Here is a 24953-nt window from a genome sequence, read left to right on the forward strand (position 1 = left end):
TTACCTTTTAAATTCCTTCCTCTTCTTTCCTGACAATTTAAATCAATGTTCAAGTATTTTTTTTTATTGTAAAGAATAATAAATACATTTTGATTTAATTCTTCATTTTAGTTTCTGTTTTTTTCGATTTGTGAAATGTTTCTTTAAACTTATGATTAAAATAAAATAAAAATATTCTGGCAAATGTAGAAAATCTGTATAATTAAATTTAAATATTTTTTCAAAGTCTTTTGAGTTTCTTTTTTTTTTTTAATTCTGGAAAATCTAGAAGAAATAATTATTTGTCTTTGTTAGAAATATAGCTTGGTCCAATTTGTTATATATTCTAACAAAGTGCATATTGGATTTTAAACTATTTAAAACATGTCATCAAAATTCAAAAATTAATCTTAATCAGGAAAAATTACTAATGATGTTCCGTGAATTATATTTTTATTTTTTTCCAAAAGATTCGAATTAACTAGTTTTTCTCTTCTTTTTTCGGTTGAATTTTGAATTTTAAAGAGTCGAAATTGAAGATAAACACTGTTTCAAAATTTATATTTCTTTTTTTTCGTGTTTTCTCCTCTTTTAAACCGTTCAAATAAGTGTTTTTTTTCCATCATTTATTCTCTACAAAAAAACTTCCGTAAAAGGAAAAAAAATTTACGAATACCCATTTTTTTTAATACATACATATAGATTTATTTATTAAAGGGGAATTGAGCAAATTGGCTATTTCTGGCAATTTATTTAAGTGTGTATCAAACTGGTAGCCCTTCGTATTAATCAGTACCCAAGAAGTAGCTCTTGGTTTCAAAAAGGTTGGTGACCCCTGCTCTATTATAATTCGCACATATGTTCATCAACATGTGATTATGACATCGTCGGAAACTTTTACGTCAACAACAACATAAACAACAACAACAACGTGACGTCTCGCGGACGCGCACGAGCCGCCAAAAGCACGCGACAAGATGGCGGCACCAGTGAGAAGAGGACAGTGAGCACCGCCAAGGGAGAGCCTCTCGGTATGTCTCTTTTACACACCTCGACGTGCGTTACGCCGTGTCCGCAAACACCTACCCGCTTGGCGCCGGAGCTCCACCACCGGAGCTGCGACGGCGGCTTCCCCCCGCCAACGTCACCACTTGTTTAGGGGGCTAGCCTAGCGTGCTAGCGGGTTAGCTTAGCTTGTTAGCTTAGCTTCTTAGCCACCCGGGTAGATATCAACGAGTAATTTACGCGACTTAAACACCCGCAAACCTCATAGTTTTGTGTTTTGATTGTGTTCGGAACACGTTTAGTATTATTTGCGGCAGCGTTTATTCCGGTGTGTGCTAATAACAGCTGTGCGTTTAGCTTTAGCCCAGTTTGCGTGCGCTAAAAAGCCGCTTCAGGCTGATTGATTGATTGAAACTTTTATTAGTAAATTGCACAATTTAGTACATATTCTGTACAATTGACCACTAAATGGTAACACCCCAATAAGTTTTCTCAACTTGTTTAAGTTTGGGTCCACGTTAATCAATTCATCCATCCATCCATTTCCTACCGCTTAGGGTCGCTGGCGCCTATCTCAGCTACAATCGAACGGAAGGCGTGTACACCCTGCACAATTCGCCACCTCATCACAGGGCCAACACAGATAGACAGACAACATTCACACTCACATTCACACACTAGGGACCATTTAGGGACCAATCGGGCGGAAGGCGTGTAGACCCCGGACAAGTCGCCACCTCATCGCAGGGCCAACACAGATAGACAGACAACATTCACACACTAGGGACCATTTAGGGACCAATCGGGCGGAAGGCGCATACACCCTGGACAAGTTGCTACCTCATCGCAGGGCCAACACAGATAGACAGACAACATTCACACACTAGGGACCATTTAGGAATCAATCGGGCGGAAGGTGTGTACACCCTGGACAAGTCGCCACCTCATCGCAGGGCCAACACAGATAGACAGACAACATTCACACTAGGGACCATTTAGGGACCAATCGGGCGGAAGGCTTGTACACCCCGCACAAGTCGCCACCTCATCGCAGGGCCAACACAGATAGACAGACAACATTCACACACTAGGGACCATTTAGGAATCAATCGGGCGGAAGGTGTGTACACCCTGGACAAGTCGCCACCTCATCGCAGGGCCAACACAGATAGACAGACAACATTCACACTAGGGACCATTTAGGGACCAATCGGGCGGAAGGCGTGTACACCCTGGACAAGTCGCCACCTCATCGCAGGGCCAACACAGATAGACAGACAACATTCACACTCACATTCACACACTAGGGACCAATCGGGCGGAAGGCGTGTACACCCTGGACAAGTCGCCATCTCATCGCAGGGCCAACACAGATAGACAGACAACATTCACACACTAGGGACCATTTAGGGACCAATCGGGCGGAAGGCGCATACACCCTGGACAAGTTGCTACCTCATCGCAGGGCCAACACAGATAGACAGACAACATTCACACACTAGGGACTATTTAGGAATCAATCGGGCGGAAGGTGTGTACACCCTGGACAAGTCGCCACCTCATCGCAGGGCCAACACAGATAGACAGACAACATTCACAATAGGGACCATTTAGGGACCAATCGGGCGGAAGGCTTGTACACCCCGGACAAGTCGCCACCTCATCGCAGGGCCAACACAGATAGACAGACAACATTCACACACTAGGGACCATTTAGGGACCATTTAGGGACCAATCGGGCGGAAGGCGTGTACACCCTGGACAAGTCGCCACCTCATCGCAGGGCCAACACAGATAGACAGACAACATTCACACTCACATTCACACACTAGGGACCAATCGGGCGGAAGGCGTGTACACCCTGGACAAGTCGCCATCTCATCGCAGGGCCAACACAGATAGACAGACAACATTCACACACTAGGGACCATTTAGTGACCAATCGGGCGGAAGGCGTGTACACCCCGGACAAGTCGCCACCTCATCGCAGGGCCAACACAGATAGAGAACATTCACACACTAGGGACCATTTAGTGTTGCCAATCAACCTATCCCCAGGTGCATGTTTTTGGAAGTATGAGGAAGCCGGAGTACCCGGTAGGAACTCACGCATTCACGGGGAGAACATGCAAACTCCACACAGAAAGATCCCGAGCCCGGGATTGAACCCAGGACTGCAGGACCTTCGTATTGCGAGGCAGACGCACTAACCCCTCTTCCACCGTGAAGCCTGTTAATCAATTCATGGTACACATATACAAACCCCGTTTCCGTATGAGTTGGGAAATTGTGTTAGATGTAAATATAAACGGAACACAATGATTTGCAAATAATTTTCAACCCATATTCAGTTGAATATGCTACAAAGACAACATATTTGATTAACATTTTTTTTTGTGCAAATCATTAACTTAAGAATTTGATGCCAGCAACACGTGACAAAAAAGTTAGGAAAGGTGGCAATAAATACTGCTAAAGTTGAGGAATGCTCATCAAACACTTATTTGGAACATCCCACAGATGTGCAGGCTAATTGGGAACAGGTGGGTGCCATGATTGGGTATAAAAGCAGCTTCCATGAAGTGCTAATTCACAAACAAGGATGGGGCGAGGGTCACCAATTTGTAAGCAAATTGTCGAACAGTTTTAGAACAACATTTCTCAAAGAACTATTGCAAGGAATTTAAGGATTTTACCATCTACGGTCCGTAAAATCATCAAAAGGTTCAGAGAATCTGGAGAAATCACTGCACATAAGCAATAATATTAGGGATCTTTGATCCCTCAGGCAGTACTGCATCAAAAACCGACATCAGTGTGTAAAGGATATCACCACATGGGCTCAGGAACACTTCATAAACCACTGTCAGTAACTAGAGTTGGTCTCTACATCCGTAAGTGAAAGTTAAAACTATACTATGCAAAGAGAAAACCATTTATCAACAACACAAAGGAACGCTGCAGGCTTCGCTGGGCCAGAGCTCATCTAAGATAGACTGATCCAAAGTGGAAAAGTGTTCTGAGGTCTGACGAGTCCACATTTCAAATTATATTCTTTGTATTGGTCCAATGTGGCTAGTTGAACATTTTGGGTTGCCGACCCCTGGCCTTAAACAACGCAAGCAGAGGGCGTTTTTCTTCGAGAAAGGCGAACTGCCACCCAGAACGCCTTTACAACAGACTTTGTAGTTGTAGTCATTTTATTTCAGACCCAGGGGGATCCATGTCATTCATTTACAATTGCAGAGCGGTATAGCTCGGTTGGTAGAGCGGCCGTGCCAGCAACTTGAGGGTTGTAGGTTTGATCCCCGCTTCCACCATCCTAGTCACTGCCGTTGTGTCCTTGGGCAAGACGCCGTGGGTGGCTCCCAGTGCCACCCACACTGGTTTAAATGTAAAAATTAGATTTTGGGTTTCACTATGTAAAGCACTTTGAGTCACTAGAGAAAAAGCGCTATATAAATATAAATCACTTCACTTCACTATATTTGGAAACTGTGGACGTGGTTTCCTCCGGAACAAAGAGGAAAATAACCATCCAGATTGTTAAAGGCGCAAAGTTCAAAAGCCATTATCTGTGATGGTATGGAGGTGTATTAGTGCCAATGGCATGGGTAACTTACACATCTGTGAAGGCACCATTAATGCTGAATGGTCCATACAGGGTTTTTGGCAACATATTTTGTCATCCAAGCAACGTTATCATGAACGCCCCTGCTTATTTCAGCAAAACAATGCTAAGCCACGTGTTACAACGGCGTGGCTTCGTAGTAAAAGAGTGCGGGTACTTTCCTGGCCCGCCTGCAGTCCAGACATGTCCCCCACCGAAAATGTGTGGCGCATTATGAAGCGTAAAATACGACAACAAGACCCCGGACTGTTGAACGCCTTAAGCTGTACATCAAGCAAGAATGGTAAAGAATTCCACTTTCAAAGCTTCAACAATTAGTTTCCTCAGTTCCCAAACATTTATTGAGTGTTGTTAAAAGAAAATGTGATGTAACACAGTGGTGAACATGCCCTTTCCCAACTACTTTGGCACGTGTTGCAGCCATGAAATTCTAAGTTAATTATTATTTGCAAAAAAAAAATAAAGTTTATGAGTTTGAACATCTAATATATTGTCTTTGTAGTGCATTCAATTAAATATGGGTTGAAAAGGATTTGCAAATCATTGTATTCCATTTATAATTACATCTAACACCATTTCCCAACTCATATGTAAACGGGGTTTGTATATACTTTAGAAATACATTTGGTTATTTACAATCTGGGGAGATGGGATGTGAATGGAGGAGGGTATTAGTAAAGGGTGGAAGTCACCTGGAAGTGTTGTTTTAGAGTGGTTTTGAAGGAATATAGAGATGCACTTACTTTTACACCTGTTGGGAGTGCATTCCACATTGATGTGGCATAGAAAGAGAATGAGTTAAGACCTTTGTTAGATTGGAATCTGGGTTTAACGTGGTTTGTGGTGCTCCCCCTGGTGTTGTGGTTATGGCGGTCATTTACGTTAAGTAGTTTTACATGTACTTCGGTATCAGGGAGGTGTAGCGGATTTTATAGACTTGGCTCAGTGCAAGTTGTTTTACTCTGTCCTCCACCCTGAGCCAGCCCACTTTGGAGAAGTGGGTTGGAGTGAGGTGTGATCTGGGGTGGAGGTCTAAAAGTAACCGGACTAGCTTAATCTGGGATGTTTGGAGTCTAGATTTGAGGGTTTTGGAGGTGCTGGGGTACCAGGAGGTGCAAGCGTAATCGAAAAAGGGTTGAATGAGACTTCCTGCTAGAATCTTCAAGGTGCTTTTGTTGACCAGAGAGGAGATTCTGTGGAGGAATCTTGAGCTTTTTGATTACCTTTGTTGCCATTTTATCACAGGAAAGACTGGCCTCTAGAACGGAACCTATGTAGGTGATCTCATCTTTCTTGGTGATAACAATGTCACCTACTATTATAGTGAAGTCACTGACTTTCTTAAGGTTGATGTGGGACCCAAATAGGATGGATTCCGTTTTACCTAAGTGTATGGATAGCTTGTTGTCAGCGAGCCAGGTGAAAATATTAGGGAGTTCAGCACTGAGGATTTGTTCCACCTGTGACTTGTCTTTGCCGGATACCAGTAGGGCCGAGTCATCCGCAAACAGGAACAATTCACAGTGGCATGCTGATGGCATGTCATTTACGTATAACGTATTTCCTTGAATTGCCGCCGGGGCGCTGATTAATTTAAAACTTCTTCTCACTCCTGTGCTTAGCGAAGGCATGCGGTAAAAGTAAGCATGCGCTAATTATTTTAAAACCTCTTCTCACTCCGGCACTTATCAAAGGTATGCAGTAAAAATTTGAGTGCGATGTAAGCTTGGACCTTAAATCCTACTGAACAGTTCTTAATCTTCTTCCCTTTATGCGATTTCAAATTACCGGTATTGAAATCAGCCTCCTCCATTTTGAAAATGATGACATGGGAAGTGTCAGGAGTTTGACCCGGCGGTAATACTAAGCATGCGCTAATTATTTTGGGAAGCGAGTTTGACCCATCAGTAATTCAAAGCAGGCGTATACTATATGCCCTGCGGCAATTCAAGGAAATACGGTATTAGGAACAGTAAAGGTCCTACTATACTGCCTTGGGGGACTCCACAGCTTACTGAGAGGGGAGGGGACACGGTGCCGTTCACCTCTACCACCTGTTTCCTCCCCTCCAAGTAAGATTGCATCCAGCTCCATGAGTTTTTATCAAATCCGATTGCTCTGATCTTATCCAACAGTACAGCGTGGTTAACGGTGTCAAAGGCCTTCTGAATGTCCAGCATGACCATGCCGCAGTATTTGACGTCTGTGCGGTATTCTTACGGCTGATGTGTCGTGCACCCTGCGGGCGAGGGGCGTGCCGAAGGCGCTTTGTGAGGAACTGTGGCTCCCATAGAGTCCGCTGCTGCAAGGCGGGTGGCGCTAATGTGTTGATTTTTAACTGCAGAGCACAAGCAAAGTTGTTCACTTCTTGCCAGGCTTGTAGCCTTTCAGACCCGTTTAGTGTTTGATATAGTTTATAGTTCTTAGCTATCTATTTCCCAGTGGGTGTTTTTCCATCTGCGTGCCCGGGTAAAGGTTAGTGATTAAACAGGTGTGGCTTTATACTGTGTCATCAAACCACATTATAAGACGCTTGAGGGTTGAAACTTGCATAAAAGCATCCAAAAGTTGCTGTACTTTGCCAGCGGTTTTTTTATTTTATTTTACTGATGGTATGTGTGTTAAATGTAAAATAACTTTCCTGCAGGGCTGTGCGGTATACCGGTATTTAGGAATCAATCAATCAATCAATGTTTACTTATATAGCCCTAAATCCTCGGCTCAGATCCCATATCAGGGCAAGAAAAAACTCAGCCCAATGGAATGACAATGAGAAACCTTGGAGGGGACCGCAGATGTGGGACGACCGGTGCAAAGGACGTCGAGTGGATCTAGCATAATATTGTAAGAGTCCAGTCCAAAGTGGATCTAACATAATAGTGTGAGAGTCCAGTCCATAGTGGATCTAACATAATAGCGTGAGAGTCCAGTCCATAGTGAATCTTAACATAATAGTGGGAGAGTCCAGTCCATATTGGATCTAACGTAATAGCGTGAGAGTCCAGTCCATTGTGGATCCAACATAACAGTGTGAGAGTCCAGTCCATAGTGGATATAACGTAATAGTGAGAGTCCAGTCCATAGTGGATATAACACAATAGTGTGAGAGTCCAGTCCATAGTTGATCTAACATAATAGTGACAGTCCAGTCCATAGTGGATCTAACATAAAGAGAGTGCAATCTATAGTGGATTTAACATAGTAGTGTGACAGTCCAGTCCATAGTTGATCTAACATAATAGTGAGAGTCCAGTCCATAGTGGATCTGACTTAATAGTGTGAGAGTCCAGTCCATAGTGGATCTGACTTAATAGTGTGAGAGTCCAGTCCATAGTGGATCTAACATAATAGCGTGAGAGTCCAGTTCATAGTGAATCGAACATAATAGTGAGAGTCCAGTCCATAGTGGATCCAACATAATGAGAGTTCAGTCTATAGTGGATCTAACATAGTAGTGTGAGTCCAGTCCATAGTTGATCTAACATAATAGTGAGAGTCCAGTCCATAGTGGATTTAAAATAGTGTGAGAGTCCAGTCCATAGTGGATCTAACATAATAGTGTGAGAGTCCAGTCCACAGTGGATCTAACATAATAGTGAGAGTCCAGTACATTGTGGATTTAACACAATAGTATGAGAGTCCAATCCATAATGGATCTAACGTAATAGTGAGAGTCCAGTCCACAGTGGATCTAACCTAATACTGTGAGAGTCCAGTTCATAGTGAATCGAAAATAAAAGTGAGAGTCCAGTCCATAGTGGATCCAACATAATGAGAGTTCAGTCTAGTGAAACTAACATAGTAGTGTGCGAGTCCTGTCCATAGTTGATCTAACATAATAGTGAGAGTCCAGTCCATAGTGGATTTCAAATAGTGTGAGAGTCCAGTCTATAGTGGATCTAACATAATAGTGAGAGTCCAGTACATAGTGGATTTGGCACAACAGTGTGAGAGTCCAGTCCATAGTGGATCTAACATAATAGTGAGAGTGCAGTCCATAGTAAATCTAACATAATAGTGAGAGTCCAGTCAACAGTGGATCTAAAATAATAGTGAGAGTCCAGTACATAGTGGATCTAACATAATAGTGTGAGAGTCCAGTCCGTAGTGGATCTAACATAATAGTGAGAGTTTAGTCCATAGTGGATCTAACATAATAGTGAGAGTCCAGTCCATAGTGGATCTAACATAATAGTGAGAGTTTAGTCCATAGTGGATCTAACATAATAGTGAGAGTCCAGTCCACAGTGGAGCTAACATAATAGTGTGAGTCCAGTCCATAGTGGATCTCATAATAGTGAGAGTGCAGTCCATAGTAAATCTAACATAATAGTGAGAGTCCAGTCAACAGTGGATCTAACATAATAGTGTGAGAGTCCAGTCCATAGTGGATCTAACATAATAGTGAGAGTTTAGTCCATAGTGGATCTAACATAATAGTGAGAGTCTAGTCAACAGTCGATCTAACATAATAGTGAGAGTCCAGTACATAGTGGATCTAACATAATAGTGTGAGAGTCCAGTCCATAGTGGATCTAACATAATAGTGAGAGTTTAGTCCATAGTGGATCTAACATAATAGTGAGAGTCCAGTCCATAGTGGAGCTAACATAATAGTGAGAGTCCAGTCCATAGTGGAGCTAACATAATAGTGAGAGTCCAGTCCACAGTGGATCTAACATAATAGTGAGAGTCCAGTACATACTGGATCTAACATAATTGTGTGAGAGTCCAGTCCATAGTGGATCTAACATAATGGCGTGAGAGTCCAGTCCATAGTGGATCTAATATAATGTGAGAGTCCAGTCCATAGTGGATTTAACAATAGTGAGCGTTCAGTCCATGGTGGGGCCAGCAGGAGACCATCCCGAGCGGAGACAGGTCAGCAGTGATGAGACAACCGATGCACAGACGAGCGCTCCCCTCGCCCGGCTCCCGACTTTGGACAGCCAACGCTTCATTTGTAGCCACCGAACCTGTGCCCCCCACACAGGAGAGGGGTGCAGAGCGAAAAAGAAACGGCAGATCAACTGGTCTAAAAGGGGGGTCTATTTAAAGGGAAGAGATAGGGCTGGGCGATATACACGATATTTCGCGGGTTTGTCTCTGTGCGATATAGAAAATGACTATATAGTGATATTGGAGTATACATTCTCACGCAGTTGCTTTTAGCTGCGGGCATTACACTACAGGCTCTTCCCACTCCTTCATGTGTCTCTTTCTCACTGACAGCAAGCGCACCTTCTTACTTATTGTCACCTCATACGTCACATACGTATACGCCCTCGCGGAGCAGAGAGGTAGCAGCGTGGGGAACGTTAGCTGTGATGCTAGCTGAGAGGTGCGAGTGGTAATACGAGAGAAAGAAGGTGCAAATCTGGTAATAGTGATGGCTTGATGAGGTTTCATGTATCGTTTCGACAAATTGCAAAACTGTATTGATACTGTGTCAATACTATGTCACTAAATACTGACATCTGCTGGACATTAAAAATCCCTACAGGCAACCTATGGACCGATTCAACTGACACTGATTTTATGACCTAGTATATGCAACAGGGGTCGGGAACCTTTTTGGCCTGTAGAGCCAAAAACCAAAGATTTTAAAATATATTTCCGTAAGAGCCATATAACATTTTTTTTAACACCGAACACAACTAAACACGTGCATTTTTAAGTAAGACCAACATTTCTAGTGTATAATAGGTCTCTTATTCTTTGTAATAAAATTGTTATTCTGAAGCTAACTGTGGAGGGGGCGTGGCCTGCGGGCCTGCAGCGACAGGTGCGTAGACGGACCACATGGGCTTTGTTATTTAATCACCTGTCGCTCTGTTCTAAGCAGCAGCCAGGAGGAGAGACTGGGTTGGGGTTGGAAATACTATTGCTGGAAAGCAACTAAGAGACTTATTGAAAAATAAAACAATATTGTAACCCTGAAACAGGCTCTTATGTCAGTGCTTGGTGGTCTGAAGAACCCCCAGGAGGGCAAGCCCCACACTAACCAATAATAAATAAATAACTTCTTACCATTAACGCAACTTCTTGAACAGGTGCGGTAGAAAAACAGATGGGTGGATTAAAAATGCATGAGAATGTTTTATATTTTGAACATTATTTTTAACACTGATTACAAGTGGAATTATTCATTACTTATCGTGTTAAGCAACGTCAGCTCAGATTTATCTGAGAGCTAGATGCAGTCATCAAAAGAGCCACATCTGGCTCTAGAGCCATAGGTTCTCTACCCCTGATATACAATAATATAAGTCATTATATTTCTCTTAGGATCATTTAAATAAATATATATTTTTATCTTTTTTAGATACAGTCAATAAATAATGTGAACATGATTGATTGATTGATTGAAACTTTTATTAGTATATTGCACAGTACAGTACATATTCCGTACAATTGACCACTAAATGGTAACACCCCAATAAGATTTTCAACGGGTTTAAATCGGGGTCCACGTTAATCAATTCATGGTAAAAAGGTAATGGGTTCGAGCTGGATTTGAACAAGTGCCCTAAGGAACTCAGCATGAAAATCTATAGTCCTCCACTCTACCGACTGAGCTTTCAAAGAGATTGTTTGTTACCGCTTTTTATTGTAACCAATAGGATGTTTGTGTGCGTGGGACAATGCTAGAAACTTTGAGAGAGTAGGATGAAACAAGGACATGAACACAAATACCTTATTTTCCGATATATGATCAAAATATTCCCACACGGTGGAAATGATCTCTGACAACAAATGACCAACGACAGAAGTGCGGCGATTCTGTTGGCAGCAGCATCTCGTTGACAGATGCGCTTCCTTATGAACGCGACACAGTTCGCATATCGGTCACGTGACCTAAACAGCTCATGATCGGTCACGTGACTTTCTAAGAGCGGTACGCGCACCGACACAGGGTTTCGCTCTATGAGCTCGAAGCATGCGCCAATGCATCGGTGTTGCCGGACCCATCACTATCTGGTAACAAATGAAGGAATAATTAATTCCCAAGAAAAACAGCACGGGGTCCATTGTCTGGCGGTGGTTCGGCTTCAAGCGGGAATATGTCGAATATACAACTTTAATTTGTCAAGTGTGAGGCACAAGCGTTGCTACCAAAAGTAGCATTACTGCTAATATGTAGCATAATTTGAAAAGTCACCTGCTAGTAACAGTTTAATAAATACAGTTTTTGTCAATTGACTTAGTTGTGATTTCCTTCTCTGCATGAAAGTTTAAAAGTAGCATATATTAATGCAGTATGAAGAAGAATGTTTGAATGTAGACACATAGAATCATCATACTGCTGTGATTATACGTATCAAGTGTTCATTCAAGGCTAAGGCAAAATATGGAGATATATATCGTGTATCGCGATATGGCCTAAAAATATTGAGATATTAAAAAAAGGCCATATCGCCCAGCCCTCACTAGAGTACACAAATGAGTTTTAAGATGCGACTTAAATGCTTCCACTGAGGTAGCATCTCACACAATGTGTGTAAAATGTAAAATAACTTTACTGTAGGGTTTGATTGATTGATTGAAACTTTCATTAGTAGATTGCACAGTACAGTGCATATTCCATACAATTGACCATTAAATGGTAATATCCGAATAAGTGATGCATATTAAGAATGTTTTTGACTTTTAAAAGTGGTGAAAATGCACCAATTTATGGTCTTCAATATAAAGTCAATAGGGCTCAAGATTTAAAGTGCTTCCTTTTTTTTTTTTTTTCAAAAATGTCCTAACCTTAACTTTCTTTACACTTGCAGGTAGGGCTGGGCGATATTGGCTTTTATTAATATCGCAATATTTTAATGCCATATACGATATATATTACGATATTTTGCCTTGGCTTTGAATGAACACTTGATGCATATAATCACAGCAGTATGACGATTCTATGTGTCTACATTCAAACATTCTTCTTCATACTGCATTAATATATGCTACTTTTAAACTTTCATGCAGAGAGGGAAATCACAACTAAGTCAATTGACCAAAACTGTATTTATTAAATATTCTTCATTCTCTCACGGGTGACTATTTAAATGAAAGAACACATTAATAGTGTTGCTACCTTTTTGTAGTAATACTTCTGCTGCATACTTTGCATATTGCTGTTGTCTGCTGAATATCTTCCCACTTGGAGCCAAACCACCAGATGATGGATCCCCCGCTCTTTATTTTGGGCATTTATTGTTCTTTCTCCATTTGTGATCAGTTTCGCACCTTCTCTCTTTTGTAATGTCACAAGCTCCGCTCTGCTTGTGCGACCTCTCAGCTAACACCAGTTCACTAACTACAGACCAGTTTCATTACTTCCACAATTCTCCAAAATCATAGAAAAACTATTCAATAGTAGATTAGATACATTTATCAATAAAAGTGGGACGCTCGTGGAGAACCAATTTGGATTTAGAGCAAATATGTCAACTTCAATAGCATTAATCAAAATAACAGGAAATTACCAATGCAATAGACGGTAAGGAATGTGCAGCCGCAGTATTCATGGTTTTAACAAAAGCATTTGACACAATTAATCATGATATTTTAATTAAAAAACTAGAATGTTATGGCATCAGAGGTTTGGTCTTGAGCTGGATAAGAAGTTATTTAACCAACAGGAAGCAATATGTGAAGATGGGTGAAAATAGTTCAACACGATTGGATATATATTGTGGTGTACCCCAGGGATCAATCTTGGGACCAAGATTGTTCAATCTTTATATAAACGATATTTGCAAAGTTACAAAAGACTTGAAGTTAGTTTTATTTGCAGACGACACAACTGCTTTCTGTTCAGGAGAGAACACACAGAAGATAATACAAATAATAACGGAAGAAATGAATAAATTTAAAAAATGGTTTGATAAAAACAGGCTATCCTTGAATCTCAGTAAAACTAAAATAATGCTATTTGGTAACAGTAGAAAAGAGCATCAGACACGAATACAAATAGATGGAATAGATATCGAAAGGGTAAAAGAAACCAGATTTTTGGCAGTATTAATAGATGATAAAATGAACTGGAAATCTCATATACAAAACATACAACATAAGGTTGCAAAAAAGATTTCAATGATGAATAAAGCAAAATACGTCCTGGGCCAAAACTCACTTTATATTCTCTACTGCTCGCTAGTGTTACCATATCTGAGTTATTGTGCAGAAATATGGGGAAACAACTACAAATGTGCGCTACATTCGTTAAGTGTGTTACAAAAAAGATCAATTAGAATAATACACAATGTTGGATATAGAAAACATACAAACTTTATTTATTGAGTCAAAAATATTAAAGCTCGATGACTTGATAAAATTGCAAACAGCTAAATTGATTTACAAAGTAAATTAGAACCTGCTACCAAAGAATGTATAACAATTCTTCTCAACTAAAGAGGAGAAATATACCCTTAGAGGAAAATCTAACTTAAAACATTTGTATGCCCGTACAACACTTAAAACTTTTAGCATATCAGTATGTGGAATTAAATTATGGAATGGATTAAGTAAAGAAGTTAAACATTGTACGGATATCATCCAGTTTAAGAGGATGTTTAAATTAATAGTGCTTACAAAGTACAAAGAAGAAGTATTATGAGAAACACTTTCAAACTTATTGAAAATAAGATATTCTTCATCTTAGTATGTTAATAATGACGGAAATAATTAAGTACATATTAGAAAACTGCTGTGTTACTCACTCACAGATGTTATTTTGCTATTTGATATTTTGCTGTAAAGAAGGTCAATGAATGTATATATTTGTGGGCGCTCTGAAGTGGAAAAGGGGTAGGATTAAATAAGCTTTGCTTCTTCCTCCTCCTTTTCGGACATGATGTATTGTGTTTTGCGAAAGGATGAAATTAACTTATGTATAATGTTGTATGTATGTCATGTTCGAAATAAACTAAGAAAAGAAAGAAAGAACATTAGCCATGCTGCTACCTCTCCGCTTGACGAGAGCGTACGACGCTAGACGCACGACAGTATGTGACGTATGTACGAAGGCGGGCTTGTTTTCCGTCTCTGTGAAAAGGAGACATGAGAAGGCGTGAGAAACGCCTGCTGTGTAATGCCCGCAGCTAAAAGCAACTGCGTGAGAACATATAATCAAATATTACGATATAGTCATTTTCTATATCGCACAGACACAAACCTGATTTTTACCTGCTGGCTGTTGACCTTACAAGTATCTTACTTGTTTAATCCATTTTAAAAAGGTTGGTGTCATTGGAAAGCTTGCTAAACAAAGAAACGGAATAAAGCGGTTTCACAGTTATGAGTTGAGGTGTTGGCGCATTAAATTTATGAAATTGGGGTTGGAAGTGACATAAAATTTGAGTAAACATGACTGCCTGGACTTGTGAGTCATAAAATCGATCAATTAAATAAATATTAGGGTAGACTCACGGATAAATCTATAACCTGTGTTATTGTAGGGATTGCAATGAACCTTTTACTCGCCGAACATTTTTTTGCAAAGAGTTTTGTCGAGCCTAAACTTGCGAAATTTTGTCAGAGCTTTGTGGCAGGTGCTTGTCCAATCTGAAAATGTCAATATTCTAGATCTGAAAAGTCAAATTGCAGTATGCCAAAGATCCATCCATCTTCTTCCGCTTATCTGAGGTCGGATCCCGGGGGCAGCAGCCAAAGCAGGAAAAACTTCCCAGTTCCCAAACACTTTGTCCAGCTCCCCCTGGGGGATCCCAAGGCATACTTTGAGCTCCTTCCCCTATCTCTAAGGGGAGAGTCCTGCCACCCGGTGGAGGAAACTAATTTTGGCTATTTGTACCTGTGAGTCGGTCATAACCCAAAGCTTATGACCATAGGTGGGGATGGGAACGTAGATCGCCCGGTAAATTGAGAGCTTTGCCTTCCGGTTCAGCTCCTTCTAAACCACAACGGACCGATACAGCGTCCGCATTACTGAAGACGCCGCACCGATCCGCTTGTCAATCTCACGATTCACTCTTTCCTCACTCGTGAACAAGACTCCGAGTTACTTATTTGATTCGTTATTTAAGTACAGTGTTTTATTTGCGTCTATTCAAAAACAGTGTTACTGTTCAAACTGTTTGTTTGTGGCCAAAAATATGAAATATTCTTGTTAAATAAAACCTCTGTTTTTAATGAATACCTTGGCCTAATACGCTACTGTATTTTTATGTTGGTCAATAAGGTGGTACTTGGAGAGCCAAGTGTTCTGTAAAAGTTGGAGAACCACTGATCTAGATAAAAGTATGACACGTGTTCTACATCATCAGAGGTGATGAAAACAACGCGAACACAATTGAGCTCTGAAAAGAGCGGTCCGGTCGCAACTCAGATTGCACGATCAATTGTGAAAGTGACCGCTTTGGAGATCCAACCAGCGGCAAAAACACAAGGACTCGCCACTCTTGAGGATCCTTCTTGAGTTTCTCTCCTTGGGTCTTTTTTCCGTGCAATAATCTCTGCTGGCTGCAGTGTGAAGGTGCCTGGCAACAATCCACGTGCCCGTCTTTATCGGGCTTCTGGAAGTGTGCCACGGTCTTAAAATAGGAGTCCTTAATAGTGACGCTTGTTCGAAAGCTGATAGGACGCCATCGGTGACCATCTGTAACGACCACGCGTTTGTTTAAAGCAGGGGTGTCCAAACTTTTTCCAAAGAGGGCCGCACAAGGAAAAATTTAAGCATGCGAGGGACATTTTGATATTTTTAATTTTCAAACCATAACAAAATAGATGGATTTTTTTTAAATCCTTAGGGCTCCTGGGGAGCATAGAGGGTCTCAGTCACTAAAATGTTAAAATTAAGTCAAATTATTATTATTTTTTATTTAATGCTTACAGTAAATCTCTATATCAACTTGAGGTTGATATAAAGTCAAACAAATGAAGTTTTATGCCTTTTTCTGTCAAAGACAACTTTGTTTTTTATAGTAAAACTGAAATATGCAGTATTTAGATAGATAGTACTTTATTGATTCCTTCAGGAGAGTTCCTTTATTTAGCAGTTAAGGCCCTCAAAGATCAATAATGCAGGACACCATTGATTTCAATTATTGAATATTTTTGAGTAATCACAGTGAAAAGTTAAATACAATCCTACTAAACATATTTGAGATCCAAAAGGTTCCCCACTCATAAAGTGATACATTTTTTTAGTTATTTTTTTACTTTTAACACTTAAATTTCAAGATCAACCTCCGATATATCTGTCGATTTTAAGTTTGAACTATTATTTTGTTTGTTTTATGCTCTTTTTGTCAAAACTTTGATGTTTTTATATGGCAACCATACAACATATGCAATATTTTTTCCACATAAAACACTTAAAGTGATAATTTTTAAGTAATAATTCATTATAACACAGATTTTTTTGGTCCTTTTTTTTTTCTTGTCTTTTTTTTGAGCAATGGAAAAAAAACACAAAGACAAAAGGAACAAAAAAACTGCCTGCATGGCAGCTTTGTGTCAACATTGCCACTTTTTCTCATTAGATTTCACCTTAGTCCACTTTTTAAAAATGTTTTATTTTTTATTTTTGCAATACTATCAATGTTGCCATTTTTGCAGAATGTGTGGCAGGCCGGTAAACGATTAGCTGCGGCCCCGCTCATTGGACACCCCTGGTTTAAAGAAAAGTTAGGTTTTTTGTGTGGACAGGAAGTTGTGTTGACTCGTGTGTTTGTGTGTAGACATCAACATGCCCCACGCACCATGGTTGCCATGGTGATATGAAGCCAACACGATACGGCGACTTGTCCGCGCCCGGCTGCACAGAGGGTCATTGAGTGACGGTCAAGCGCACACACCGGCCAGCCATCTTGGCGGGCGGGCCGGTGTGATGGACCGGTGCAAGCACGTGGGGCGGCTGCGGCTCGCCCCGGACCACTCCATCCTCAACCCGCAGAAGTGGCACTGTGTGGACTGCAACACCACCGAGTCCATCTGGGCCTGCCTGGGCTGCGCCCACGTGGCGTGCGGGCGCTACATCGAGGAGCACGCCTTGCAGCACTTCAAGCAGCAGCACCACCCGCTCGCCATGGAGGTGAACGAACTCTACGTCTTTTGCTACTTGTGCGACGACTACGTCCTCAACGACAACACCACGGGCGACCTCAAGCTGCTGCGTAGCACCCTCAGCGCGATCCAGAGCCAGCGCTACGAGGTCACCACTCGCAGCGGGCGCATCCTCCGCTCCACCAGCGCCGCGCCCGACGCCCCGATGCCCTGCGGCGCTCAGGAGCTGCAGCTCAGGGATGAAGACCGCATGTTTACTGCCCTCTGGCACCGGCGCCGGGCCCTCATGGGGCGTGTATTCCGCTTCTGGTTTGGCCTGACTGACTGTGGGAAAGCGAGGCAGGAGGAGGAGAGGCTGCGAGAGGAGGAGGAGGAGCAGAAAAGGGCAGCGAGGGAGAGGAGGCGGGCGCTTAAAAGGCAGCTACAGGAGGAGCTGGAGAACGCCCCTCAGAGGAAGAGTCGCCGTTTGCTTCGAAGGACTCAGAGAGTTCCTGATGTTGCGGTGAAGCAGCTGCGGTCACGCCCCACGCCCAAAAAGACTAAAGCGTCCACACCCTCGCCTCCCGCCCGCAAGCCAAGTCGTTCAACGCCCACTACTCCCACCACCAAGAAAAGTAGGAAAAAGATCCAATCGTCAGCCAAGTCCAAGAATTGCTCTTCTTCCAGCACCAGCTCTAAGCGCAAGTCTTTACCCGGAACCTCCCGCCGAAAGCAGAGCGGCAAACAGGGCGGCTCACCCTTCAAACGGCGCCCCACGGTCACACCCGGCGTGACGGGACTGAGGAACCTGGGCAACACGTGTTACATGAACTCCATCCTGCAAGTGTTGAGCCACCTGCACGTCTTCAGGGAGTGTTTCCTGCGCCTGGACCTCACCCAGGCTCTGGAGCTGCTGGCCTCCGCTGTCCACGGCCAGTTGACGGGCAAGACCTCGCCCCTCGCCCACAGAAAGGGATACCACACCAGCTCGGGGTCAGGGCTCAGCGGGGGGGCCTCGCGGGGCCGCAGCATGGAGCTGATCCAACCCAAAGAGCCCAGCTCCAAGCACATCTCCCTCTGCCACGAGCTGCACACGCTGTTCCAGGTCATGTGGTCCGGCAAGTGGGCGCTGGTGTCGCCCTTCGCCATGCTGCACTCCGTGTGGCAGCTCATCCCCGCCTTCCGAGGCTACGCCCAGCAGGACGCCCAGGAGTTTCTGTGCGAGCTCCTGGACAAGGTGCAGCAGGAGCTGGAGAGCACGGGCAAGCACCCGCCCACCACCGACGTCCCCCACACGCAAAAACGCCTCATCAAGCAGGTGCTCAGCGTGGTCAACACCATCTTCCACGGACAGCTGCTCAGCCAGGTACGCCCACCTGACCGTCGCTTCTCCAAAATGTCCGTCCTCATATTTGTTGTGACTGTGGATGTGTGACAGGTCACATGTCTGGCCTGCGACCATCGCTCCAACACGGTGGAGCCTTTCTGGGATCTCTCCCTGGAGTTCCCCGAGCGCTACCATAGCAACAGCCGGGAGTCGGCCGCACAGGCGTCCTGTCACCTGACAGAAATGTTGGCCAAGTTCACTGAGACTGAAGCACTGGAGGGAAACATCTACGCCTGCGACCAATGTAACGGTGAGTAGGACGCCATCTTGGGTAACCTCTTCCAACACTTTAAAGGCCTACTGAAATGAGATTTATTATTTAAACGGGGATAGCAGGTCCATTCTATGTGTCATACTTGATCATTTCGCGATATTGCCATATTTTTGCTGAAAGGATTTAGTAGAGAACATCCACGATAAAGTTCGCAACTTTTGGTCGCTAATAAAAAAGCCTTGCCTGTACCGGAAGTAGCAAATGTGCGCGTGACGTCACCGGTGTGAGGGCTCCTCACATTGTTTATAATCATAGCCTCAAGCAGCAAGAGCTATTCAGACCGAGAAAGCGACGATTTCCCCATTAATTTGAGCGAGGATGAAAGATTTGTGGATAAGGAAAGTTAGAGTGAAGCACAAAAAAAAAAAAGCGATGGCTCCGGGCGGCAGCAGTTTGAGCGTCTCAGATGTAATTAGACACATTTACTAGGATAATTCTGGAAGATCCCTTATCTGCTTATTGTTTTGATAGTGTTTTAGTGAGATTGTAAAGTCATACCTCAAACTCGGATGGCTGCGGTGAACGCCAGTGTCTTTGGGGCGGCATGACATAGTGGGTAGAGCGGCCGGCCAGAAACCTAAGCGTTGCAGGTTCGCTTCCCACCTATTGACATCCAAAAAATCGCTGCCATTGTGTCCTTGGGCAGGACACTTCATCCTTTGCCCCCGGTGCCACTCACACTGGTGAATAAATGATGAATGAATGATAGGTGGTGGTCGGAGGGGCCGTAGGCGCAAACTTGCAGCCACGCTTCCGTCAGTCTACCCCAGGGCAGCTGTGGCTACTGATGTAGCTTACCACCACCAAGTGTGAAGGAATGTTGAGTCCCACTTTTCTGTGAGCGCTTCGAGTGTTTAGAAAAGTGGGGCGGTATAGCTCGGTTGGTAGAGTGGCTGTGCCAGCAACTTGAGGGCTGCAGGTTCGATTCCCGCTTCCGCCATCCTAGTCTCTGCTGTTGTGTCCTTGGGCAAGACACTTTACCCACGTGCTCCCAGTGCCACCCACACTGGTTTAAATGTAACTTAGATATTGGGTTTCATTATGTAAAGCGCTTTGAGTCACTAGAGAAAAGCGCTATATAAATATAATTCACAATTCACAAAAGGGCGATATAAATCTAAGTTATTATTAGATGGAAGCCATGGAGGTGCCAAGCTCACAGCAGCCTTTTTTGACAGCTGCTGCAGGAGGAGGTCCAGTAATCCACTGATGTCTCCAGTAAGAGCCGACTTAATATCACAATTTTCCCATCCAAAAACATGCTGGTTGACGTAGAGAAACATGTTCGCTTGACTGCTCTGTGTTAAAGCTTCACAACAAACAAAGAAACACCGGCTGTGTCTCGGTGCTAAAGGCACCTGCAATCCTCCGCTTTCCAACCAACAGCATTCTTCTTTGACGTCTCCATTATTAATTGAACAAATTGCAAAAGATTCAGCAACACAGATGTCCTAATTACTGTGTAATTATGCGATGAAAAGAGACGACTTTTAGCTGTAAGTGGTGCTGGGCTAATATGTCCCCTCTGACCAATAACGTAACAAGCACGCGTCATCATACGCGTTAGTGATTTAGGGCTATATAAATAATCATTGATTGATTGATTGATCATTCCGCGACGTTTTCAACAACAAACTCCGCGGGAAATTTAAAATTGTAATTTAGTAAACTAAACCGGCCGTATTGGCATGTGTTGCAATGTTAAGATTTCATCATTGATATATAATTATATATACACCTACTCAGTGGCCTACTAGTTAGAGTGTCCGCCCTGAGATCGGTAGGTCTTGAGTTCAAATCCCGGCCGAGTCATACCAAAGACTATAAAGATGGGACCCATTACCTCCCTGCTTGGCACTCAGCATTAAGGGTTGGAATTGGGGGTTAAATCACCGCTGCTGCCCACTGCTCTCCTTACCTCCCAGGGCAGGGGTAGGGAACCTATGGCTCTAGAGCCAGATCCGGCTCTTTTGATGACTGGATCTGGCTCTCAGATTAATTTTAGCTGACATTGCTTAACATGATAAGTAATGAATAATTCCGCTGTTAATCACAGTGTTAAAAATAACATTCAAATTATAAAACATTCTCGTGCATTTTAATCCAACCATCTATTTTCTTTCGCAGCTGTTCAAGAAGTCGCATTATTGGTAAGAAGTGTTATATATTTATTATTGGTTAGCTTTAATAACAATGTTATTACAAAGAATAAGAGACTTATTATACCGTATTTTTTTGGATTATAAGTCAGTTTTTTTCATAGTTTGGCCGGGGATGCGATTTATGTGTGAAATTATTAACACATTACCGTAAAATATCAAATAATATTATATAGCTAATTCACGTAAGAGACTAGACGTATAAGATTTCATGGGATTTATGGATTAGGAGTGACAGATAGTTTGGTAAAGGTATAGCATGTTCTATATGTTCTAGTTATTTGAATGACTCTTACCATAATATGTTAGGTTAACATAGCAGTTGGTTATTTATGCCTCATATAACGTAATTCAGCCTGTTGTTCACTATTCTTTATTTATTTTAAATTACCTTTCAAATGTCTATTCTTGGTGTTGGGTTTTATCAAATAAATGTCCCCCAAAAATGCGAATTATATGTTTTTTTCCTTCTTTATTATGCATTTTCGGCCGGTGCGATTTATACTCCGGAGCGACTTATACTCCAAAAAATACGGTACTCTTAAAAATGTTGGTCTTAAAAATGCACACATTTAGCTGTATTCAGTGTTATAAATATATGATATGGCTCTCACGGAAATACATTTTGAAATATTTGCCTTTCATGGCTCTCTCTCACCCAAAAAGGTTCCCGACCCCTGTCCCAGGGGGTGATGGGTGGGTCAAATGCAGAGAATAATTTGTGTGTGACAATCATATGTACTTTAACTTTTTAACTTAATAAACTATCAGACTGCGTGGTCGGTAGTCGTGGGTTTCAGTAGGCCTTTAAGAACCAAAGCAAGCGATGATCAATAACGAACTTCTTCTGGTTCACAGCTGCACGTAGACGCTCGTCGTCCAAAGCGGTCCTCCTCACCGAAGCACAAAAACGTCTGATGGTCCACAAGCTGCCTCAGGTGCTGCGGCTGCACCTCAAACGCTTCAGGTAAGACGAGACCTCACGTCCCACGGAACCGGCCGGAGCTGACCTTCTGCGCCCTTCAGGTGGTCCGGGCGGAACCACCGGGAGAAGATCGGAGTCCACGTCATTTTCGACCAGCTTCTCGACATGGAGCTGTACTCCTGCACAGAGCCCGCCCCGAAAGGCGTCAGCCCGCAGAGCCCCACGGCAGGCTCGCCGAACGCCAAGCACTTCCTGTACGAGCTCTCTGCCGTGGTAATGCATCATGGGAAAGGCTTCGGATCGGGTCACTACACGGCGTACTGCTACAACAGCGCCGGAGGTGAGCAAAGCGTTGTTGGCGCGGTGGAGCGCGGGCGTACTCACCAACTGTCATGGCTTCCCCTCCCGCAGGCTTCTGGGTTCACTGCAACGACTCCAAGATGAACGTGTGTTCTGTGGACGAGGTGTGCCGGGCCCAGGCCTACATCCTCTTCTACACCCGCAGGGTTACTCAGGTCAAAGACCGGCCGCTGTGACTTGTTGTGTATTTTTATGTGACAAAGTTGTATTTTAAAGAGACGACCAGGTCCAGTCCTGCTCAGAGACTTTGTACGCAGGCCAGCATTCACCTCCTGTCAGGACAAAAACCTCAACGCCTGCCTTTCGGATTCATGACGCTCGCAGGTGTAAGTGCCCTTTTCCAACCAGATCATCTATTTTTATACCGGACGAATGTTTCATACCACTCAAAGGCCGTTTATCAACTTTGATACCACCTGTAGCTTTTTCTTCTCCCGCCACGCAGGTGGTGGTGTATTGAAATGATGAAATTAGACGCACGTCTAGGGGTGTAACGGTACACAAAAATTTCCGTTCGGTTCATTTTCGGTACAGTAAGAAAACAACAAAACATACATTTTTGGGTTATTTATTTACCAAATTTGCTAAATCGTCCACCAAAATACTTTTCTTTGTGGAATATTTGACTTGAAGTAATGGGAACCTTGATTTTGATTCAATATTATGTTTTGAGCAATGACAGTCTCGTTCACAAGTGAGGGAAGAGTGGATCGTGAGAACGGCAGGTGGATCGGTGCGGCGTCTTCAGTAATGCGGATGTTGTACCGATCCAATGTGGTGAAGAAGGAGCTGAGCTGGACGGCAAAGCTCTCAATTTACCGGTCGATCTACGTTCCCATCCTCACCTATGGTCATGAGCTTTGGGTCATGACCGAAAGGACAAGATCACGGGTACAAGCGGCCGGAATGAGTTTCCTCCGCCGGGTGGCGGGGCTCTCCCTTAGAGATAGGGTGAGAAGCTCTGCCATCCAGGAGGAACTCAAAGTAAAGCTGCTGCTCCTCCACATGGAGAGGAGCCAGATGAGGTGGTCAGGATGCCACCCGAACACCTCCCTAGGGAGGTGTTTAGGGCACGTCCGACCGGTAGGAGGCCACGGGGAAGACCCAGGACACGTTGGGAAGACTATGTCTCCCGGCTGGCCTGGGAACGCCTCGGGATCCCCTGGGAGGAACTAGACGAAGTGGCTGGGGAGAGGGAAGTCTGGGCTTCCCTGCTTATGCTGCTGCCCCCGCGACCTGACCTCAGATAAGCGGAAGAAGATGGATGGATGGACGGTTTGAAAGGGAAAAAAAATAGCTTTGTTTTATTAGTCAATGCTGCAACTTTTTCTAAATTACATGTAGCCTTGAAGCTTTTTTATTTCCCGTTTGTTTATTTTAATATTTTTTTTAGAATGTGCCGTGGGCCTTAAAAACGTTAGCAGTGGGGCACACTTTTGACACCCCTGCTATAGATATCTGATAAATCTAAAGGTAAAAAGCAGAGCCTGGCGACGCATGCGCGTTTATCATAACTCTCGCTCTCTGCCCCTCCCTCACGAATGTTGCTGCGCACAAAAGTTTTTAACCCCTTCTTAACCGTGAACATACATTGAAAATACACGCAACCCTAACTTAAAATGCCGGACGTTAGAGGCATTTAAGAAACTCCACCTGGACAGCCCCGCAAAAGAGGACATATCCGCTGAAAAGAGGAGGTATGGTCAGTCTAGTGACCGGGGTACGATAAGAGTTTTTTTTGATTGATTGAAGCATTTAAGTAGATTGCACAGTACAGTAAATATTCTGTACAATTGACCACTAAAATGGTAACTCCCAAATAAGTTTAACTTGTTTAAGTTGGGGTCCACGTTGATCAATTCATGGTGCCTCTGTGTGCATTGTTTACACAACGTGCGGTGTGCTACTTAATATGTCTGTTTGGAACCCGTTTGGTACACCTCAAACGAACCGAAACCCCCGTACCGAAACGGTTCAATACAAATACACGTACCGTTGCACCCCTACGCACGTCTGAGTGAAATTTACCTCCATACTGGAGGATCTTGTACAAAAATACTCGACCGGGTTTCCTTTTGAGGGGAAGTAAAAGCACAATAATCCATCGGTTTCTACTCCAGAGATGTATCACCTTCTATGCAAATTGTTACCTCATTTTTTTCTAGAACATGACCTCAATAAATGAGAATATTTTTCCATTTTTCTACAAAACATGCCTTGTCACTGCTTGAGCAAAG

General features: G+C 43.2%; 1 protein-coding gene across 1 annotated transcript; it reads left to right on the top strand.

Annotated features, from left to right (window-relative positions):
* Positions 1-906: 906 nt before the first annotated feature.
* usp44 (ubiquitin specific peptidase 44) lies at positions 907-24927 on the top strand. The gene is made up of 6 exons (XM_061914163.1): positions 907-1010; positions 17308-18977; positions 19050-19248; positions 22290-22398; positions 22458-22696; positions 22768-24927. The coding sequence occupies exons 2-6, from the start codon at positions 17457-17459 to the stop codon at positions 22890-22892; spliced, it is 2193 nt and encodes a 730-aa protein (XP_061770147.1). The 5' UTR covers positions 907-1010; positions 17308-17456; the 3' UTR covers positions 22893-24927.
* Positions 24928-24953: the final 26 nt, after the last annotated feature.

This window comes from Nerophis ophidion, linkage group LG10 (assembly GCF_033978795.1).
Source record: "Nerophis ophidion isolate RoL-2023_Sa linkage group LG10, RoL_Noph_v1.0, whole genome shotgun sequence".
Taxonomy (NCBI): domain Eukaryota; kingdom Metazoa; phylum Chordata; class Actinopteri; order Syngnathiformes; family Syngnathidae; genus Nerophis; species Nerophis ophidion.

Excerpts from the sequence above, each read along its gene's own strand:
- usp44 (XM_061914163.1), top strand. The coding sequence starts at position 17,457 with ATGGACCGGTGCAAGCACGTGGGGCGGCTGCGGCTCGCCCCGGACCAC. Across the intron at positions 18,978-19,049 it reads ACGGACAGCTGCTCAGCCAG|GTCACATGTCTGGCCTGCGA; the intron begins GTACGCCCACCT and ends GATGTGTGACAG. Across the intron at positions 22,399-22,457 it reads CTGCACCTCAAACGCTTCAG|GTGGTCCGGGCGGAACCACC; the intron begins GTAAGACGAGAC and ends TGCGCCCTTCAG.